The sequence below is a fragment of the Zootoca vivipara genome, chromosome 5, assembly GCF_963506605.1.
Source record: "Zootoca vivipara chromosome 5, rZooViv1.1, whole genome shotgun sequence".
Taxonomy (NCBI): Eukaryota; Metazoa; Chordata; class Lepidosauria; order Squamata; family Lacertidae; genus Zootoca; species Zootoca vivipara.
In genome coordinates this window covers 7,054,783-7,077,507 of record NC_083280.1, presented here as the reverse complement: position 1 = coordinate 7,077,507, position 22,725 = coordinate 7,054,783, and the positions used below count along the sequence as shown (strand labels likewise).

General features: G+C 41.0%; 1 protein-coding gene and 1 pseudogene across 1 annotated transcript; one reads left to right on the top strand and one right to left on the bottom strand.

Annotated features, from left to right (window-relative positions):
• LOC132592142 (cytochrome P450 2J4-like) overlaps nt 1-3,668 on the bottom strand; it is a 96,437-nt pseudogene extending 92,769 nt beyond the window's left edge.
• A 1,972-nt stretch (nt 3,669-5,640) lies between these two features.
• LOC118078448 (cytochrome P450 2J2-like) lies at nt 5,641-22,380 on the top strand. Its single transcript, XM_060274312.1, has 9 exons — nt 5,641-5,830; nt 8,206-8,368; nt 9,622-9,771; nt 10,158-10,318; nt 11,591-11,767; nt 14,463-14,604; nt 16,655-16,842; nt 17,855-17,996; nt 21,778-22,380. Exons 1-9 carry the CDS (start codon nt 5,663-5,665, stop codon nt 21,963-21,965), a joined length of 1,479 nt encoding a protein of 492 aa, XP_060130295.1. The 5' UTR covers nt 5,641-5,662; the 3' UTR covers nt 21,966-22,380.
• Nucleotides 22,381-22,725: the final 345 nt, after the last annotated feature.

The following is a 22,725-nucleotide window of genomic DNA, read 5'->3' as shown; positions in this document are numbered from 1 at the left end:
AGATATGTTTGGGTTTATGTACTACAAAAGAAGTTTGAAGCTTTTCAACATTTTTGTGCATGGCTTAAACATTTTTGTGCATGGCTTAAAAATATGCATGATGAGCATATCTGTAGCCTTTTTACTGATAGAGGAGGAGAGTTTTGTTCAGAAGAGTTTGAAAGTTATCTTGCTGAACAAGGTATTGAGCATCTTACTACTATGCCCAGATCTCCTTGGCAAAACGGTTTATGTGAAAGAATGAATAAAACCCTGCAACAAGGGATTAAAACTCTGTTGCATGATTCAGGTTCACACAATTCTTTCTGGGGAAAAGCACTGTCATGTTTTACGTATGTTTACAACCGCAGGTATCAATAAGCCATTGGGTGTACTCCACATGAAATGCTGTTTCATAGAAAACCATTTGTGAAGCATTTGAAAATTCTTGGTTCAGAAGTGTGGGTACATACTATGAAAAATGATAAACTGAGTAAATGCGGTCAACGAGGTATTTTTCTGGGGTATGAGAAAGGCTCATATTGTGTGTTGATAACAGACACAAATACATCTGAAGAAGTGTGCATGCACACGAAAGCTCATACCAAAATAAAAACTTAGTTGGTCTTTAAGGTGCTACTGAAGGAATTTTTTTTATTTTACTTCGATCCAGACCAACACGGCTACCTACCTGTAACCAGACACAAATACAATTAGATTGACCAGGAGTATGGACTGTAATCCTAAGTGGGATACAGTTGGTATTTTTCAATGTTACCCACTATCTGATGATCAGAGTGAAAAATGTAAAACAGAAAAGAAAGAGGCAGAGTATGTAAAGCCTGTCACTGTTGATAAAGTTACAGGTAGGTAGCCGTGTTGGTCTGAGTCAAAGCAAAATAAAAAAATTCCTTCAGTAGCACCTTAAAGACCAACTAAGTTTTTATTTTGGTATGAGCTTTTGTGTGCATCTGATGAAGTGTGCATGCACACGAAAGCTCATACCAAAATAAAAACTTAGTTGGTCTTTAAGGTGCTACTGAAGGATTTTTTTATTTTACTGTTGATAAATTTCGTGATGATAATGATGATGGTGAAGAGTCTGTTTCTGATACAGATTTTCACAGTGTCAAAGTCTCAATTAGAAATGAATCAGAGGCTGATACAGATGTACGACCTTCGCTTACTATGAGTCAAAGTTCTCCTAAGGAGAAAATGAATCCAGAAGATCTAAGAATTTTGCGCAGGTCTGAAAGAACTACCAAAGGAAAACTGCCAAAACATTTTTCCAAAGAAGTTGTTACTACCAGTAGCTTAAACTCAGTGTTTGAACCAACTAGTTACAAAGAGGTTCAAAACGTGTCAGCTAAAGATGCAGAACCTTGGCTTAATGCCATGAAATCTGAGTTGAATTCTCTGAAACAAAATGAAACTTGGGAATTGGTTCCAGAACAACCAGGTATGAAATTTGTAGACAGTCGGTGGACAGTCTGAAGCTGAACTTCATCTGTTTATTGGTGCTCACAGCTAGTAGTTGAGAGTCCAGATACATGGTTTAAATCCATCAATCCCAATTTATTATCTCAATTCACCAGCAAACATCTCCTCTTCCTTCAAGACAGGGAGAAACTCGTATTTTTCTGTGCTGCATTATTAACCAGCACAATCTTGCTTCTTCTTTTCTTTATCAAGTCTCTGAAGCCAACTCCTCAAAATAAATTAGATTTCTTAATGAGACTTGGCATAGAAAAGCCGATTGTAAGTATTGTGAAGAAAAGAGAACGTACCAAATAATCCAAACATCATGATGAGAATCTCTTTGAAATCCAAGCTTTGAAGTCCGAGCCAGGGACTGTACAAAACTGCAGGTTTTTTCTCAGTCTTCTTCGGTCCAGACTATGTCTGTTTATTGTCCAAATCTAATTATTTTATGATACAGATATTCCCGGCTATGAGAGTGGCTTCAGAGAGTGCCAGGCGTACCGTGCCAGTCTAATACATTTAGACTTTGGTTATTTCTGTGCCTTCGTGTTCTGCCTGTGTTGTATCACATTTGAACTCCGCACGTTTTGGCAGCATTGGCCCATTGTTTTGGCTTTGGATGCACCTTGATGCAAGCTAGCAATTAGAATTTTGTTTGCATTAAAATCAATTTGGCAAAGACGGAATCTAAAAAGGAAGTCAACTTCTGTCTTTTGAAGGACAGATTCTGCAATACAGACTTGTGAATGCGATCAGAGATACTTAGAGATACATCAGTCTTATGTTACGTTTTAAACTGCACTTAGATATTTACTAGCAACCATATCTTTGGTGGCTATAAAATAATAAACTGTTGCTCTGTGAACTTTGAAAGAGTATTCATTAATGAAGGAAGTGGAGTATCCTCAGTTTTTGTGAATGGTGGAGCTGTTCTGTGAATGAAAATGACTAAAGGAATGGGGGGGGGAATCTAAATAAACTTTAAAGGACCCTGGATCTCAGAAAATCCTACCAAAGCTCAACAGGGGAACACTTTTCCATAACTGGAAGCAATCTCAGGGAGGAGAAGTGCCTGGGAGAGTGGGAGTAGGAAAAGAAAAAGAAAAAGAGAACTTTAAAAGAGCAGGGCCACATACTGGAATAAAAACTGAGGAGAACACTATATATTGGATTATAAATACCATTCGGATTACAAATATCATCTGGAATATAAATACAAATTGGATTACAAATTTAAACTACATTTGGAATATATTGGACTTCAATATTTTGGATTACAAGATACAGCATGAACTATAAGATATGACTAGAGACTTTGAAAACATCAGACTACCACCAAGAGGACAACATTTTTATCCCATGTTTCCTCCCAAGAGTCTCCTGTGGTGGACAAAGTCTTCTTACTCATGTTTTTTTTATCTCAATGATAATCATGAGAATTTGATCAGGCTGTGAGATAGTAAGTGGCCCTTTTCTCTGATCAATTTAAACTTGATCTCACTTCTCCAAGGTCTGTCCTCTTTCAGAATAGATTCCAGAATACTGATTTGTGGTATTAAGGCTCTTCGGGAGACCTATTTGGCTTAGTATGAATGAAAATAACTACTCACAGAATGAACAAAGCTACTTATAAATTTTAGGGGAAAATCCATGGCTTCCATCAGCAAACTGGTGCCCAAAAGCCACAGCACATATGACGTTGGAGACTGAATTAGAGATGGGCATGGAGGGGTCTAGTGGTTGACCTGCAAAATAAGTGTGCATGCACACGAAAGCTCATACCTATGACAAAGCTAGTTGGTCTCTAAGGTGCTACTGGAAGGATTTTTTTTATTTTGTTTTGACTGCAAAATAAAGTTATACTAATGTTAGTTCAGCTACTCCTGTTCATACTGAGAATGGAATTTAATGGTGGCCAAGAGAAACTGCTGGGATCTCCATTAGGAACAAAGAAAAACATATCACATTCCTTTCTAAAATGGACAGAGATAGTACACAAATATATCTCCATATGCCAGCTCAGCACTATCACATAGCATCACATAGAATCATGGAATCATAGGGTTGGAAGAGACCAAAAGGGCCATCCAGTCCAACCCACTGCCAATCACATACCTTTTGAACGTGCAAAAACCTCCATGAGATGATGGGCCTCCTCCATGCCTTTGATGCTCCATGCCTTTCTTACCCAGCCCCAGCTTCCGCATAGTAACTACACCAAAGCATCTCTGTTGCCTCCAGGTGTGACCATTTGAAAATAAAATACCTATGATACTATCTTATTACTGTCAAGATAGTAATAAGAGATATAGCATGTTAGCCAAGTTAATAAGAGTTTAATTTGTTCAGATAACTTATAAAATAGATAGGAAACAAGATAGGGAAAGTACTAAGGGAAGGATAGGAGGAAGTCAACAATGTTAGAAATTATGATAGAAAAAGATGATTATTTTGGGTTCCCCTCCTCTCTTTTGTAGTGTTTGTATTTTGTATTGTGTATCCTGTTTTTTCTTTCTCTGTATGTTGTATGTCTTTGCAATTTTATTCTCTCTCTCTCTATATATATATATATATTCGATGAGAAATAATAACTTACAGAAATCAATGTGAAAAGTTGCCATCTCAGAAGAAACAATGTTTACTGAAGTTCATGTCATTGCATGTAAGAGCTATTTAGTCTCTCTAAAGCACAGAACTACAAGATGAAAAAGAATCTTAGTTTATTGCACAGGTATTTCTCTGAAACAGACCAGTCTTGCTTGCTTTACACAATGCCTATCAAAACCTCGCTTTCTATTGCTTTCTATTCTATTCAGAAATTTCATCACTGCTTCATGCAAAAGTTTTGGCTTTCCCAAATAGAAAAAAAATCAGGTGGTCCCAGAAGTTGCTGCACTTTACAGTAGCAGCTAAAAGTGTGATTTCCCAAATATTTGTGTCACAAAATCAGTCTTAAATCATATAAATCAGGCATGACCAACAGGTAGATCCTGTTATAAGCAAAAATCTGCCCTTATTCCCTTATGGGGTACACAAGAGCCCTTATTGGGTTCTCCATTGATCGGAGAATATAACAGAGGCCAACGAGAGAATTTTGAGAAGCAAAGCCTTTATTTTTTTTGCTGTTGCAACAGGGTCCTTCCCCTCAAGCAGGAGTACAAGGAAGGAACCCCGAACAAAAGAGAACCCCCACTTTTATCAGTTTTCCCATCACCAAGAAACACCCCCAATCATCATTCCTACATCACAGCTATGTAATCAATACCTCACAAAAAGGAGGGTTCAAGGTAGAAATATGAGCACTTTTGACACCTTTCGTAGTCCTCCTCTCACCCCTCCCAGGTGCAAATTCCTAAACACAAGGAGAAATTAACATTTTCGTAAGAGTTGATCACTGTCTTTTGTTCGGAGGTGACTTCCATTGTGAATGAGATGGCTAGCAGTCTGGCACCATTGATGGGGAAATGTCCAGTTGGCAGAGCCTCCGGCTTACAGGATGATGGCTCCCAAGTTACTAGTCATGTGGAAATGTGTGTGTGATTCAGTGGGGTGGGGGAAATTCCTACAACAAGATGGATATCACTTTAATTCTGATCAGTTTGGGAGAGTCAAAATGGTTTTCAGGCCTGTCTCCCTGTACTGTTTGCTTGGTACATTTATGACCATTTATTATATATGTGTGACCTCAAAATTCTTATAACAATCCCCTGCTGAACCTGGTTGATTGCAGGATGAATCAAAGTGGGCAAAGAATGTCCATATCCTCCCCAAAAGTCTGGCCAGTCCACCCCCCAAAAAGCTTGACAACTCTGATCAATCCTCCCCTACCACCATCCCCACCCCACGCTCCTCCTCCCTCCAATGACAATGGGTAGATCACTGCCAGTTGTTTTTTTTTAATACTGGGAGTAGATCACAGTCTCTTGGGAGTTCGATGTGCCTGATATAAATCACACTTCCTCTCATCTGCGTGACCCATATAAGAATGATTATAGTGTTAGATTTTATTACATGACTTGCAATCACGTTCCAAGGCTACTTACATATGGTGTCACACCCCTTGTTGCTTATTTGTTTTTTAACAACTGAGCATATATAAACAGAGAGTACTGCTGATTTCTCTGAGGAAAGTAAAAGCCCTTAGGGAAAGCAAGTTGAACCTGACCAGGCAACCTAAGGAGAAAGACATAGCAAGAGAAGGATGGAGATATGGGCATTTTTTATTGCTCTGCTGGTGGTTCTTCTGATTCTGCCCTACCTGAAACAGCTTTGGTCACACAGGCATTACCCTCCAGGACTTCTTAAGCTTCCTCTCATTGGAGCCACATGGCTGTTTGGATTCAAGATTCATGAAAATACTCTCGTTCAGGTACTTATTGCTTAGTGATAATTCAGTCTAATGTCAGCAATTGTTTTCTCTATTTTCCCCAACAATTGGGATATTTCAGCTTAAACAATAGCATGGGTTAACATGGTAATTGACATAAGCCTCCATTGTCAGAAGCTGTACGCAATACAAATAATAGTAATAATGTAAATATTATTAATAATATTGAAAAGCACAAAACCATATACAAGTTGGAAATAAGCATTAAAAATTACTTATTGTATACTATTTATTGTATTGTATACTATTAAACTGAGGAAGGAGGAGAGAACACCTTCAAAGGAAGAATGGTTTATGAAAATCTTGGAATATGCAGAGATAGCAAAAATTGATAAAAGATACAAATTTAGAATCTTTTAAAGAAGACTGGAAACCCTTTCCAGTCTATAAAAGAAGAAGAAGAGAAAAAGAGTTTGGATTTGATATCCCGCTTTATCACTACCCAAAGGAGTCTCAAAGCGGCTAACAATCTCCTTTCCCCTCCTCCCCCACAACAGACACCCTGTGAGGTGGGTGGGGCTGAGAGACTTCAGAGAAGTGTGACTAGCCTAAGGTCACCCAGTAGCTGCATGTGGAGGAGCGGAGACGCGAACCCGGTTCCCCAGATTACAAGTCTACCGCTCTTAGCCACTAAACCAGTACACCACACATATGCAAAGACCACAGTGGGGTTTGAAGTGTAAGAAAACAGCAGAATATATTAAGAAACATTATTATTACAAAAAAAACAACAACAAAATACTGGCCACATAGGTCCTCAGCATTCATTCATGGCAGCCTCTCAACAGGTACTAACCTGCATGTGCTATTCAATTTTCTTAACCCTGGGAATTTTGTTTAATCTTTTCCACTCAAACAAGAAGCACTTATAAAAAACAAATTATAAACTAAAACCCCAAATTCTTCTTAAAGGATCTCTGCAGTAAACTAGGGTTGCCATATTTTAGGAAATTGTTGAGCTTTTTCCATTGCCAGACATCCAGGTGTTCCCTAACATTTTCCCAATTCCTGTCAGGACATGTCAGGAATTTTCCTGATGTATGCCAAGCCTACAGTAAGTGCTAATCTCCAGGTAATCCTTTTACCAAGATTACAAGGCCAGGACTGCAAAAACAAAACTATACCATGATAAATCCCTGAAATGAGATATTGATAAAGTGAATGATACTAAAACTAAACTAATGATTACTCAAAGAAACACAATTAGCTTAAATCTCCCAAAAGAAACTTAGATAAAGAAAATACATGAATTTTTCAAAGTAACCTCTAAATAAAGTAAACCTTGACAAGGTGCCAGCTAAGTGACTCGATTCACTGGAAAATCTCTCTGTTTCCTCAGAAGAAAAATATTTAAGGGCTGAGGTTTCCTTATAATCAAAAGCTAAACAGGAGCTGTAAACTCTGAAAATAATTGAAAATTACATAACAGTCAGGGATGAACTTCCCCAAATAAGACTATAGTTGTTTAAACTACAGGTTAGCTAACCTATGGGACAATTCAACCAATGAATACCATTGCTCTTAGAAAAAGGTTAAATAAAGGGCTGTAAAAGCTCTCCTAGTAGTGATGTTGTAACTGCTGGAGGGTGTTTCTGATTCTTGGATTATATACTACATAATATTCCTTTAAGTCTCTCTGTTCAGAGTATTTTAGAACCAGCATTATGTAAGTTTGTTGCATTTTACTATTGAAAGTGTCCTTTGACACGCCCTAAGACAATCAATTGATCCTGGCCCTTTAAGAAATGGAGCTCCACTCAGTATATAAATCAAGAATCAGAAACACCCTCCAGCAGTCTGAACAATGACTGGAAATGGATTGGAATTATGGCAGGCAGGCAGGCAGGCAGGCAGGGGAGGATCATATTCTATAATTTAAATACAATTATGAAAACTCTTTAAAAAATACAAAATTACTCAACCATCAGATATGGTAATAATTGGTAATAATCTCTAGCCCAGACATGGAATTGGTAATAATCTCTAGCCCAGACATGTATCATCTTAATTCCTTGCCATATGGTGGGAGTTATAGTTCAAAAGCATCTGGTGGTCTACAGGTTCCACATCCCTGCACACACAAAGATTGTGGCAAGATGATTTTCTGGCAATGACTTGTGAATCTACTTGTAAAACAAATGGGTTGGAATTATGGGAGGGCGGAAGGCAGGCAGGCAGGAAGGAAGGAAGGAAGGGGAGGAGAAGGAGGAGGGGGAGGGGAAAATGTTAGTAAGAGAACTGCAAATAGTGAGAAACTGCAGAGGTTAGGGAGGATGACCTTATCGTATTAAGTTGAAATATTCAACTGCATTTTTTGAACACATCATTCCTCTCCTCTCTTTTGAATCAAATGATAGCTGGGAAAGCAACACGGAAATATTTTCACCCTATGGATAGGACATCTACCCATTGTAGTACTGTCTGGATACCAAGCAGTGAAAGAAGCTCTCATTGACCACTCTGAGGAATTAGACGAGCGACCAGAGACTCCTTTCCTTATGAAAATAGGAGAAGGAAAGGGTAAGTAGTGAAGAATGAGAATTTCTACTGGTATTTTCCCAAGACAAAACATTTAAAGATCTGTCCAGAAAAAGAGAATATGGTGCAGAATTCACCCTGAATAAAGAAAACCCGTCTGGTCGGACCAGTAGAAGTAGGAACTGGTTGACATCACACATAAAAACAGTGTGGGAAAAATTGGCTGAATTGGGTTTGTTTGGTTTTCCATAATTTTTTATTGAAACTTTTCAGCAACGCTAACTAATCTAAAAAAAATATTAAAAAATTCCTCCCAGCAGCACCTTAGAGACCACCTAAGTTGTCATTGGTATGAGCTTTCGTGTGCATGCACACTTCTTCAGATACACTGAAATAGAAGTCCACAGACGCTTAGATGTGGTGAGAGGGGGGGAGTATATCTCAGAAGGGTGAATGACTGACTGATAGCTGTCAATGACTGATAATGACTGCAAATGGTCTTGCATGTAAAAGCAAGGGGTGAGATAGCTTTATCATGTATAATGAGATAAGAATCCAATGTCTTTGTTCAACCCAGGTCTCTCCATGGTTTTGAGCTTGGTGATAAGTTGCAGTTCAGCAACAGAACTGCAACTTATCACCAAGCAACTTATCACCAAGCTTAAAACCATCAGTTCTCGCAGAAGTCCCTTAATTGAATTGGGTTTGTGATTTGACTTTACTGCTAGTATTTAACATTATGAGAAAACTCAGGTGATACCTGCAACTTCACTCTTTGTTGCAAAAATTACCACTGTTGATAAAGATAAACCCAACTCCCTTGTTAGCTTTGCTAGGAATAATAGGTCAATCAAAGCAACATTCATTTCATTGGGAGATGATGACCTTTTTGCTGGTAAATGCTTGCTTTGAAAAAGCTAAATGTTGACACTGTACCGCAGGGCTGTCAATAGACTCATGATATCCTCAGGTGTGGTCTGTTGCTCTGGCTGAGAAACTGACCTGCCAGGTCAGGGTGGCCAGAAGCAAAATAAGTTCTTTATCCTTCTACAGCTCTCCATCCATTTGTCTCCTAAATGAGAAGTGAAATTTGATCGTGACGACCTTCCATGGAAAGATCTAAACTGTGTAATAAATGAAGACAGATTCTGCATCAATTCGTAATTCTTTGCTTTAGCGAGACTAAGCAGCTCTTACATGCAAGGGCATGAACATCAGTAAACATTGTTTGTTCTGAGAAGGCAACTTTTCACATTGATTTCTGTAAATAATTATTTCTCATTGATTTTCCATAGGTATTATATTTTCAAATGGTCACACCTGGAGGCAACAGAGACACTTTGGTGTAGTTACTATGCGGAAGCTGGGGCTGGGGAAGAAAGGCATGGAGCACCAAGTAGCAGAGGAGGCCCATCATCTCGTGGAGGTTTTTGCACGTTCAAAGGGTATGTGATGATGGGTGATGGTGCTGAGTTGACATATGAAGATATATTTGTGTAGTACCACTGCCCATTTTAGGAAGGAATGTGAAATGTTTTTCTTGGTTCCTAATGGAGATCTCAACAGTATCTCTTGGCCACCATGAAATCCCACTATCAGTATGAACAGGAGCAGCTGAACTAACATCATGTTGTTGTTGTTTAGTTGTTTAGTCGTGTCCAGCTCTTCGTGACCCCATGGTCCAGAGCACGCCAGGCACTCCTGTCTTCCACTGCCTCCAGCAGTTTGGTCAAACTCATGTTAGTACAGTAGCTTTGAGAACACTGTCCAACCATCTCGCCCTCTTTCGTCCCCTTCTCTGAACTAACATTAGTATAACTTTATTTTGCAGGTCAACCACTTGACCCCTCCATGCCCATCACTAATTCAGTTTCCAACGTGATATGTGCTGTGGCTTTTGGGCAACGGTTTGCTCTTGGAGATGAAAGGTTCCAGAAGCTGATGGAAGCCATGGATTTTCTCCTAAAATTTTTATGTAGCTTCTTTCATAGTGTGAGCAGTCATTTCCATTCCTACTAAGCCAAACAGGTGTCCTTTAATACCACATGCCAGTGTTCTGGAATCCATTATGATAGAGGATAGAGCATTGGAGAATTGAGATCAGGTTTAAATTGATCTGAGATAAGGGTTACTTTCTATCTCACAGCCTGATCAATTTCTCATGATTATCATTGAGATAAAAAAAACATGAGTAAGAAGACTTTGTCCACTACAGGAGACTCTTGGGAGGAAAGATGGGATAAAAATGGAACAATGACTTTCAGAATAGGTCATCGAGAGCCCACCAAGGGTAACAGAGGGGAACAAATGAATCTTTTCACTAAAGGAATTACATACAGTGGTACCTCGAATTACGAATGACTCTACATCCAAATTTTCCAAGTTCTGAAGGAAAAAAATGGCCACACACTATCAAATTTACCGACATCCGATGGAAAACCACGGGCGGCTTTAGATGGGGTTTCCTTGACTTATGAATTTTTAGATGCGGTTTACTCGACTTGCGGATTTTTCCATCTCCCCCCCCAATGCATTCCTATGGGGAAAGCCACGGAAGCCGCTTTTTCAGACTTCTGAATTTTCTGACTTACGAACGGATTAAATTTGTAAGTTGAGGCACCACTGTAGTTGTGTTGCCCCATGGAAACCTAAATGTGTCTACTCTCTGCCCACTTAGCAGTGGCAATCATGACAGCGTCCATGTATGAGACCCCTGCAGCCACCACCTTGGCTGGAGTTTTTTTTTTTAATGAAAGAGAGACCTGCAACTCAAGCACTATCCCTACTGCTGAGGAAAGCAGCCCCCTTCTGCATGACCCAACTAAACCCTTCCCCCAAATTTCAGCTCAGTTCTCCACATTTCTACATCCATTCCTAATTTGTAAAAAAAAAAAAAAAGTACTCATGAAACTTACTTGAATTCCCGCCCCATCCCTATTCTCCACCTACCAGAAAAGGCCACTAACTTGTTCCAGGAGTGGTCCCTCAATTGTGCCCAGTTTTGGGATGATGCCTGGGAGCTGGAAAAATATTTTGAGCCATAGTTTTCTTCCACATTTTCATCTAGGGATAATTCACAGAATCCAATCATTGTGGGATTCCAGAGAAGCTATATACACCTTCCTTCTTCTTAGTGTGACTCAAATTAACATGCTAGCCCTGAAGAATAATGCAGAACAGGTTTTTAAGTGCTAATCCAAAGCACAAACAGTGCGACCAAGCTTCCTCATAGTAATGACAGCATTTCTGCTCTCTTTCCTCTAGCTTTATGAAATGTTCCCATGGCTCATGAAACATCTCCCAGGGCCCCACAAGAAGGCCTTGTCCTGCAGAGAGATGGTGATTTCATTTGCAAAGGAGAAGATAGAGAAGCATAAGGAGAATCAGTCTCTGCATGACCCACAGGATTTCATTGATTTCTATCTGCTTCAGATGGAGAAAGTAAGTATCAGCTTTGAAGTTGAATGCTGCTCATCCAAGGAATCATTATATTCCATGTTATAAGTGAATACTAATCTCTTGCCTGGAAGCCAGTACAGTGGTACCTTGGTTCTCAAACTTAATCCGTTCCAGAAGTCTGTTCCAAAACTAAAGCGTTCCAAAACCGAGGCACGCTTCCCCATGCAAAACAAATTTGTCCGTTCCAGACTTTTATAAACAACCCCTAAAACAGCAATTTAGCATGAATTTTAATATCTAATGAGGTCATTGACCCATAAAATGAAAGCAATAATCCATGTACCCCACTATAAAATAAATAAGACAGTATTGTAGATGATAAAAATAAAAATTCTTTCTTACCTGCACCGAAGATAGTCATTGTTTGGATGGGGGGCATTTATCTATTTCTGCAATCACAGAATCAATCAATTATAAAACAAGAACAAGCTACAGTCACAAAAAACCAGACAAATATCACCTCAGAACACTGCAATTGGAAATGGAAGCCTTTGATTCCAATGGAGGGGACACAAATTAGCAGTGCAACAGTGAAAATGGAAGCTCAGGAGCTCATTCGGCTTCCGAAGCAAAGTTCGCAAACCAAAACATTGACTTCCAGGTTTGCAGCATTCATTTTCCATATTGTTCGGGAACTAAGGTACCACTGTATATATTTTTTAATCTCAGTTGAAAATGGCATTGAGTTCCCCCCAAATATTTCTCATAGTCAGTTTAGTTGCAAATGTGGGTTGATATCCATCCATAAGCATCTATAGAAATGGTTAAGAAATGTGAGTGTAAAGGAGTGGAAACAAGTGTGTTAAGGGGTCTTGCTTTGGAGCATTCCTTCTGTACATAATTTTTTTGTTAAGCTAAACTATGACTTCAAATCCCTGTCTCATCTATCTTCATATACTAGAAAGGACAAAATATATTTTCATCTTTCCCTCTTTGAACAATGCTTAGTTATTATGGTGACAAAAGAATGGTTAAATATGTTTAGTGGAAAGTACCATATTTCGCCACTTAATTGTCACCTTTTTATGTCAATTATTCTTTTCAAAAAAGGGAGGTGCGACAATTATGTGGTGAAAAACCAAGGCATGACCCTTATGCGAGGAAATAGTTTTTATTAACAAACATACTTATGTTAACATTGTTTATTACTTGTTACTAACTGTTTCTGGTGTGATTAGGATGCAGCACACTGAGAATGCCCTGTGAGTGACTATTATGTGGTGAATGCTTTGGGACTGATTTTATGGCTTTTAAAAAAGAGCTTGACTATTTTGTGGTGGTGTCCATCAGGCAGTGAAATATGGTAGCACACATTTGGAATATCTGATGCCAGAGTTTCCACTGGATCCCTCTTTTCATGCCAGTGTTGGCTTATTATGCCAACCCACAGTAGCTATTGCTGTAAATACAGATATTCTTATCATAACCAGCTATGAAGCACAACACCCATGAGCCAGGCTGTGGCAGCTGCCTTGGACAGTGGAATGCCAACAGGAGGCATCTCTGGAGGTGTGCTGCCTAGCCAGCTGCTAGTGGAGAAGCAAAGGGGACAGCTTCTGGCAATATTTCACCAAAATCTTCCAAGATCTCACTGAGCCCCCTGTTTTTGTTGCCGCTTTGTGAACATTGCTGTGCAACCCAGGTAAGGCAGGCGGCAGCAACAGGCTTTCTTCTTCTTCTTTGGTGATCACTCGTAGCTGAGTAGGATTGTCTTCCATGAACACGGTTTTAACAATGGGTCCGTAAGTGACTGTGGAGGCCAATTCTGGATTCACACGTCATTCCACAATGGGGACATTGGTTTCTGGGTGGTAGTTGATCAGTGGTGACCCCACTGGGCGTGGTAATTCATTCAGGGAAAAAGGGAGGCAGACTATGTTTAGGGCACCTTTCTAGCCCCTCCCCCTTTTTGGAGTGAGCAGAGTGGATCCTAAAAAGGGCTGTTCAGTCATGGATACAGCTGCTGAGCTCCTCAACTGCCTCGTTCCTTGAGTCAGAATGACTGAATCTGTATCCACCGCCAATGTGCTTGTTCATGACTAAGGGCTTCCTGATTTCACAATCCTGTCCCCGTTACCATAGGGGTCAATCACCGTGGAACTTTTGATATTTGGGTTTGGTGTGGGTTTTTTGGAAGACACCTGTACATGAATTTGTTTTGTGTGTGTAGATCAGTGCACACTGACCAATACACAGTCTTCGCAGTAAGGCTCTGTTCTGCTGGCATGAGTAGTCACAACGACTGGTAAATTCTTATCTCCTGCAGCTTTCATCCACCTTTACAGCCATTGTAACATACTTCTTTGTATCATCCGTCTGTTCTGCCGTTTATGACTTCTTGGATCATTCTTTGTCTTGCTCCTCCCCTTTGACCTTACCACCTTGGGTGACCCTGCTTGGAGTACGAGATTCCCAATGGCTTCACTCACAAGCGTCATAGGAATGTACAAGCCCACTCACCACGACAAGGTGATGATCCAGCGAGTGACGGCAGCAACAGTAGGGCGGTGGTGGCAGCAGCTTCCCATTTCACCTCAGGCAGTGTAAGAGGACACCCCACCCCTCATGAAGCATGTGTGGGTGGTATGGTAATAAGTGGGGGGAAGAAGATGAAGTGCTGAAGGACAGGTTGTAATGCATGTAAATGACATGTCACTTCCCCCATTTTCAACACCAGAGCAGGAATGACCCAGAGTCCACCTATGATGAAGAAAACTGGGCCCAGTGCATTTTTGACCTCTTTGTAGCAGGGTCGGACACAACCACGGCTTCTCTGAAATGGGCACTTCTCCTCCTGGCAAGTCATCCAGATATCCAAGGTGAGAGAGGAGAGCAAGGACTTCTCTTGATCACTGTGGGGGACCATAATTCTTTAAAGGTTTCATATCGGAAAGAGTTAAAAGTGAGTTTATGATGTAAATTATTGAAGGCAAATGAGATTGAAATAAGCTAAATGTTGTTGACTTACATGTCTGGAAAGATAGTTTTTCCCACCAACATTTTCCTACATAGTTTCTGGAACCTATAAAAAAACAGAAGCAAAAATGTAAAATGCCCAGTAAGCTGGGACTGGGGGAAACCATGGGCCTTGCCCTTAAATTCACTGAATGAGCGAAATAGTCAAGTAACAAAATAAAATGTCTCTTAGAAGTTTACAGTTGGACATGAGTTTAATGGCAATGCTCTGTCATTTGTCATCATGGATGCCTACAATTGTAGGGTTGGAAGGGACCCCAAGGGTATTCTACTACAACTCTCTGCAATGCAGGAATCAACACGTTCCCCCATCCAGCAGCTAGCAGTTTCTTTATGCAGCAAATGTACAAGAATGCCCCTGCTGTGAAATAAGTGACCGAGCGTCATCCCTGCCTCTCCATGCTCCAGTACATGAAGGACATGGGCTTGCTGATTAGAAGGTCAACAGTTCGAATCTGCGTGACAGGGTGAGCTCCTGTTGCTCTGTCCCAGCTTCTGCCAATGTAGCAGTTCAAAAGCATGCCAGTGTAAAAAAACAGGTAGTGCTGTGGTGGGAAGGTAATCAGCATTTCTGTGCGCTCTGACACTCATCATGGTTTCCAGTTGAGCCAGAAGTGGTTAAGTCATGCTGGCCACATGACACGGAATGCTGTCTGTGGACAAACACTGGCTCCTTCACCTCCTTCCTTTGACTGAACTTAACTGCCCAGAGGTCCTTTACTTTTACCTTTACATGAGTGATGCTAGCCAAAGATCAGGTGAGGAAATGAGGATTAATGAAACAAAGGAGGAAATATTGGGGGCCGGGGGTGAAGACTACCGTGTTTCTCATATTATAAGACATGTCTTATATTTATTTTTTCCTCAAAAAAACCCACTATGGCTTATTTTCAAGGGATGTCTTATTTTTTTCCTCCTCCTCCTGCCACGGCTGGCATTGCTGCTGCACCTATCACTATGTCTTATTTTCGGGGTATGGCTTATATTCCTTGAATGCTTAAAATCCTGCTATGGCTTATTTTATGGGTATGTCTTAAAATATGAGAAACAGGGTATACAGGTGAAAGCTGGAAAATATCGTCGAAAAGTGCATGAGAGCCAGTGTGGTGTAGTGCTTAAGAGCGGTAGACTCGTAATCTGGTGATCTGGGTTCGCATCTCCGCTCCTCCACATGCAGCTGCTGGGTTTGTTGGGGGAGAAGGGAAAGGAGAATGTTAGCCGCGTTGAGAATCCTTCGGGTAGTGATAAAGTGGGATATCAAATGCAAACTCTTCTTCTTCTTCTTCTTCTTCTTCTTCTTCTTCTTCTTCTTCTTCTTCTTCTTCTTCATTTCAGTAATGTAACTTATTATTATTTATTTTTCTTTTAATTTTTACAAATGCTTTCTTTTGGAAATTCCACAGTAATAAAACAAATAGTTACAATAATACAAAAATAAACATTTCTATTACATTTCATTAATTACATTCCATTTATAATTGACCCGCCTAAAGACAAATAATTACAATTATAACAAATAAAGGCTTGACATATCTTGCTTTGTATGTCATGCATCCATCTCATATATTGGCTTCACCTTTTAAATTGAATTACTGAAATAAATGCACTTTTTGATGATATTCTGATTTTCCAAGTTTCACGTGTATGTATGGTTCTGGTAACCAGAAACAACTGAGATGAGCTTCACTTTCAACCTTTTCACACCTGGGATCTTGAGTGGGGACGAACCATTTACACTGACTTGAGCTCCTTGGAGAAATTGGTGGCCTATGAAAGCAAGAAACTGGGACTCATTCACAGAGATTTATGGAATATGTTCAAGGGAAATAAATGTCCACCTGAAATAAAATGCAGTATTCAAAATAAACCTTTTGTTTCCATTATTTTTTCCAGATAAAATGCACAAGGAAATCGAAGATGTCATAGGTTCTGCTCACTCAATCTGCTATCAAGATAAGAAGATACTGCCCTACACCAATGCTGTGATTCATGAAATGCAGCGCTTTAAATATGCCATTCTTTTGGGGTTTCCTAGGCAATGTTCAAAGGATGTGAAGCTGTGCGGTTTTCTCATTCCCAAGGTATAAATGTGTGATACAGCTGCACTCCTGTAGCCCAAGAACAAAGAGCAGCAAAAGGGTTCATATTGAGAGATGCAGCCAGCCATACAGGAACTTCTTGTCTAGTCAAAAATCTGAAGGGCAAGAGCAGGAGCTCCGCCTGCAGACATGTTTCACAATCGGCAAGTGCCATTCCATGGGGAAATTGTGGCAGGGGAGGAGCATGAAGTGGACAGAGGTCTGAGCCTGGCTGTGAGCTTTCATTTTAAAAGAGGTGGGGGAAGGTGATAAATACAAAGCCAGCCATAATAATAATAATAATAATAATAATAATAATAATAATAATAATAATAAATTCAGATCAGTCTCTGCAATGATTAGTCTTGGGATAATGTGGGGCAAAAAAAAGAGGTATTGATCTGAATGCATTCCAAGTCAATTCTGGGCTGCATCAATAGGAGTATAGCATCTAGATCAAGGGAAGTAATAGTACCACTGTATTCTGCTCTGGTCAGACCTCACCTGGAGTACTGTGTCCAGTTCTGGGCACCACAGTTTAAGAAGGATACTGACAAGCTGGAACATATCCAGAAGAGGGCAACCAAAATGGTTAAAGGCCTGGAAATGATGAGGAACGGCTTAGGGAGCTGGGTATATTTAGCCTGGAGAAGAGAAGGTTAAGGAGTGATATGATAGCCATGTTCAAATATATGAAAGGATGTCATATAGAGGAGGGAGAAAGGTTGTTTTCTGCTGCTCCAGAGAAGCGGACACAGAGAAATGGATTCAAACTACAAGAAAGAAGATTCCACCTAAACATTAGAAAGAACTTCCTGACAGTAAGAGCTGTTCGGCAGAGGGATTTGCTACCAAGGAGTGTGGTGGAGTCTCCTTCATTGGAGGTCTTTAAGCAGAGGCTTGACAGGCATATGTCAAGAATGCTTTGATGGTGTTTCTTGCTTGGCAGGGGGTTGGACTGGATGGCCCTTGTGGTCTCTTCCAGCTCTATGATTCAATTGTTTCTTCTTTGCAGGGGACTATTATTTTTCCTGATCTGCGCTCTGTTCTTTTTGATCCGACACGATGGGAAACACCTGAAGAGTTCAACCCAAATCATTTCTTGGACAAGGATGGGCAATTCGTGGACAGGGAAGAATTTCTGCCATTTGGTGCAGGTAAACACGGAAGACCAAGCTATGTTGTGATCTGAAGATGTGCTTATCTGTCTGCTTCCAGGAAATGAAATCAGCAGCAGCACATGAGGGAGTGGGCATGAGCAGAAGCAGCATCTTTCTGGCTGGAGTGGAAATGCTGGTCAGCAGAATGGGGCAAGGCAGTGGCAAGTTAACGTGCTCTCTGAGTTGGTGGCTTGGGACCAGAGCCGTAGCTAGGTGATCTTGTGCCCCTGACAGAACTGTCCAGATTGCAGCCCTTAGCCATGGACAAATTACCGGTAGCTCTTCTTTCCACCTCTCCTCCAACCCCCCTCCATTCAATTTCTCACACACTTCACCTTGCATTGAATTCCTTCACAGAAAATCCAATATTTAATTTGTTATGTATAATAAAAGGTTTCAGCAAAGCAAATGACATTCAGATGGCAGTTGACAGTTTTTTTTATGTAATTAAGTTGTAAAACAATATACAGATAGGCCTAAAAGAAACGTAGAGAAATGTCATAGTGATTTGTTCCACATTGATAACTTTACATTGTAATACTATATGATGTAAAATGGCATTGCTTTCACAATATCTGTGTTATTTGGTTGATATAAATAAGAAAACTAATATTATTATTCACAAGTCACGTTACAAATTCTTATACACAAGAGTTGTTATTTGAAATATTTTTAAAAAGTAAAGTTAGGCCAACTCTGGCTTTAAGTAGCAATCTCCTCAATGAAGTCTGATATGATTAGAACTTTATTTTTCTTGTTTTAATCAAAGAAGACTCAGTAAGAATTTCACCAAAGTCTATTTTTGATGCTAGTTCATACTCGATGGACAAGATTGCTAGATTTGTTAGTCTGGTTTCACTCATACTTGATCTTAAGTAGTTTTGTATGAGTTTTCATTTATTGAAACTGAGTTCACAAGATATTACACTTCCTGGCATAGTGAGAAATATTCTCAGTGCTACAGTAAAGCTCCACAAACGTCTGCCTTGTCTAGGATTCATTCCGGCAAATGTCCACAAACCCAGAAGTTCTGGAACGGATGACTTCCGGGTTTGTCACCCGGGCATGTGCAGAAGTGCTAAATCGTACTTCATTCATGCACAGAAGCACAAACTGCTCCATGCACACTTTGCCCTGCATCCCATTTGGCTAGCGGCCAGGACTCCGGAATGGATCCCGGCTGCAAAATGAGGTACGGCTGTATTTTGATATTGGGATAAACATCTCTTAATGCAGAAGAAACTGGTTTATAAACTGGAGCTCATCAGGGAGTTGAAATGGGCTTTGCCATCTTTAGAGTGTAGACTCCATGGCAAACAAGGATTGATTGCTGCATAATGTTTGAAGCAGTCGTGTGCTGCCAGTGGACCAGGGGGACTAGGCTAGTCCCCTATCTGTTCCTCATGTTCCTCATGTCTATGTTGCTCATTCCTTCAAAGTGAAGCCAGACTAGGACACAGGATCACAGTCTATTCATCTGAAATAAACTCTGGACAGTAGTCAGCTCAGAGAAGGTCAACTGTTGATATTAATGGACCTCACTTAGTTATAGTCCTTCATTTTAATGGGTCTACTCTAAGGGACACGGGTGGCACTGTGGTCTAAACCACTGAGCCTAGGGTTTCTGATCAGAAGGACGGCGGTTTGAATACCCATGACGGGGTGAGCTCCCATTGCTCAGTCCCAGTTCCTGCCAACCTAGCAGTTTGAAAGCACATCAAAGTGCAAGTAGATAAATAGGCATTTCCGTGTGCTGCTCTGGTTCACCAGAAGAAGCTTTGTCACGCTGGCCACATGACCTGGAAGCTGTAGGCCGGCTCCCTCGTCCAGTAAAGCGAGATGAGCGTCGCAACCCCAGAGTCATCCGCGATTGGACCTAACGGTCAGGGGTACCTTTACCTTACCTTAAAGCTTAGTTGACTGCCACCCTATTTTCAGCTCGTATTGTAAGCGTTGGAATCCCCCATCCCTCTTTCTCTGTGCAATGGCTATTTCACATTGAAAAACAATATTTTTATCCACATCACATGAGAAAAAGCATAAACAGCTAGCAATGCCGTTTGCACCGTGCAATTCTGTATAAATAGATGGCAGTCGGATACAAAACCTTTCCCTTTCTCCAAAAGGCTACTGGATTGCCGACGAGCTCCCCTGCTTGGCATGTTTCATTTCAGAGAGGATATCACGGGACCGATTTGCGCTAGGGCGCGTTTGTGCGTGTCCGCAGAAGTCACGCACTGAAGCACAATAACTTAACAATTGCTCAAGGCAAATCTCCACTCCTCTCCTCTCCTCTCCCACCTGTCCCCCCCTTTTCTTTTCGTTCCCCATCAAAGTGCTCGATCCGCCCTGCCCTGCCTGCTACCCCCAAGGTAACGATTCAGCCGTGAGATTGGAGCCTGCATTCTTCAGAAGTCGCGCAAAAACCAGGAAGTGAGAAAGGCAGAGCGGTGGGTGGAGGCTGGAGGGGAGAGAAGCGCTCTTAAGCAGCCAGGGAGGCAAGCAGTGTCCCTTCTACGGGTGGCAGCAGAAGCAGGAGGATCCCTTAGGACTGCGGTTCCGAATGGTCCGTTCCAGCTGAGGTGGGAAAGCGAATGTGCTGTCTGAGGAAGCCGCGCTGTGCTCCTTTCCCCTCTGTTCCCGCTGTGGCGCCGGGCTGCATGATCCAGATGCTGCTGCTGCTAGGGAAAGAGAAGGCCACATATTTTTAGCTGATTTTGCGCCCGCCCCCCGGCCTGCACCCCTGGTGGGGGCCCATCTCACCACCCCCTAGCTATGGCTCTGCTTAGCTCTGGGGCCTCCATCACTTACCATCTGGACCTCCCTACATTTTCCACCTGTCCCTGAGAGAGGCATCACTGCCAGAAGCAGGATACTGCTGTTCCCTGTCTCAGTTCCATGCTAGTTCCTACCAAGGAGAAGTAAATCTGGCAGGACAGTTTGCTCCATGGTCTTAACCCCTTTCTGCATTGCTGATTTGGGCAGTTGAGCAAAGTTTTCCTTTCATTTCTTAAAATCAAGTTTTATTGAAAGTTTTATACGTGAGACACAATAAAAACCATATTAAAAAATTCCTTCAGTAGCACCTTAAAGACCAACTAAGTTTTTATATTGGTATGAGCTTTCGTGTGCATGCACACTTCGTCAGATACGTAGTGTATCTGACGAAGTGTGCATGCACACGAAAGCTCATACCAAAATAAAAACTTAGTTGGTCTTTAAGGTGCTACTGAAGGAATTTTTTTATTTTGCTTCGACTCAGACCAACACGGCTACCTACATGTAAATAAAAACCATGCTAATCTAGAAGGGAAAATAGAAAAAAGATTAGTAAAGGAAGAAAAGAAAGACAAGAAAAGAAGAAAAGGAAATTACAAAGTCCTCTATCAAAATTAAAACTGCACCCTTATTCTGCATACAGAAAAGTGAGTTATCCCAGTTCTCACTTGGGAGCTAGACACACTTACTTCAAGCCCTGGGCAATCCTCTTTGCCCTGCCCCTCACACAAGACCCTTCATCTGCAAGCCATCCTCTTCCTGAATGTATCTTCTTTGATATGGGATAAGGAACTTCAAATTACAGAACAAAACATGAGTATAAAAAGAAGAAAAGGGTTAGCACTGACCAGCCTAGGAAATTGACAGCAGCCTTAAGGTTTTCTTATCCTAACTAGTCATTTTGCCAAAGTGTTATGAAGAATGTTTATAGCTACAAAGCAATGAACACGGGAAAGTAAATTATTGCTCACTTACTGCCTTCCTCTTGTCTCCTCTTCAGGGGCTCGCATTTGTTTGGGAATGCAGCTGGCAAAGATTGAAATGTTCATCTTCCTGACCAGCCTGCTGAGGGCATTCAGCTTCCAGCTGCCAGAAGAAGTCAAAGAACTCAAGAAAGAGGCTATAATAGGGGCTACAACACATCCTCATCCTTATAAACTCTGTGCAGTTCCCCATTGCAACAAATAATAAAATATGAAAATATTAGGGGCTGCACCCCTGCTTCCTCCACTCGGCGACCCCTTTGCCACTCCTGACACATGAACCCCCTAGAATTTCCCCATCTCATTCCATGCAACTACCGAGGTCTCTTTTCATCTTTGCCGCTCAATTTCTGAAGCCACTTCTCTCTTATCTTCTGCAGCTCTGCTTTGCATCCATTTTCCCATCACCTCCTTTTCTTTAGGCCCTTTCATGTCCCTGCTTTCATCTTTATCCCTATCCCCATCCCTCCTTACTCCCTCCTCTTTGGCGCCGTTCTTTGCATCCCCATTCTTACTCTCCCTCCCCCCCCTTACTTTTCAAGATGAGCAAACTCCTAAGAGCAAGGCTATCAGCTTCTCCAGTTGAAGAAGGTTAACTTTCTTTGATGGATACTGTACATGTGTGCTTGCTAATAAAATATATTTTCTAAATCAGTACATTGAACCTGGAACTTGATGTTGAGGACCACACATGGTATCAGGAGTCAAATACATTGTGTGGAGGAACTATGGAATATTTGAAGCCTTCACATCCTTTTTCACAGTTAAGGAATGGGGGAAGTTTAAAACAGACGTTCCTCCTGACTTCCACTATCCTTTCCTTCAGTGGCAGAAGTTTGAGTAAAATGGAGATGGAGGAAAACTGAGATAACTGTGGCTTTAAACTCTAGCAGACCCTAGAATAATGGAGGGATGGAGGAACTCTGAGCAAAAGAAGCAGTGCTTATTGACTTCTGGTCTGCTGG

What these genes read in the sequence shown, in the direction of transcription:
- LOC118078448 (XM_060274312.1), top strand. Translation starts at nt 5,663, where the DNA reads ATGGAGATATGGGCATTTTTTATTGCTCTGCTGGTGGTTCTTCTGATT. An exon ending in GAAAATAGGAGAAGGAAAGG is followed by an intron (nt 8,369 to 9,621) that starts GTAAGTAGTGAA and finishes GATTTTCCATAG; the next exon opens with GTATTATATTTTCAAATGGT. An exon ending in ATTTCTGCCATTTGGTGCAG is followed by an intron (nt 17,997 to 21,777) that starts GTAAACACGGAA and finishes TCTCCTCTTCAG; the next exon opens with GGGCTCGCATTTGTTTGGGA.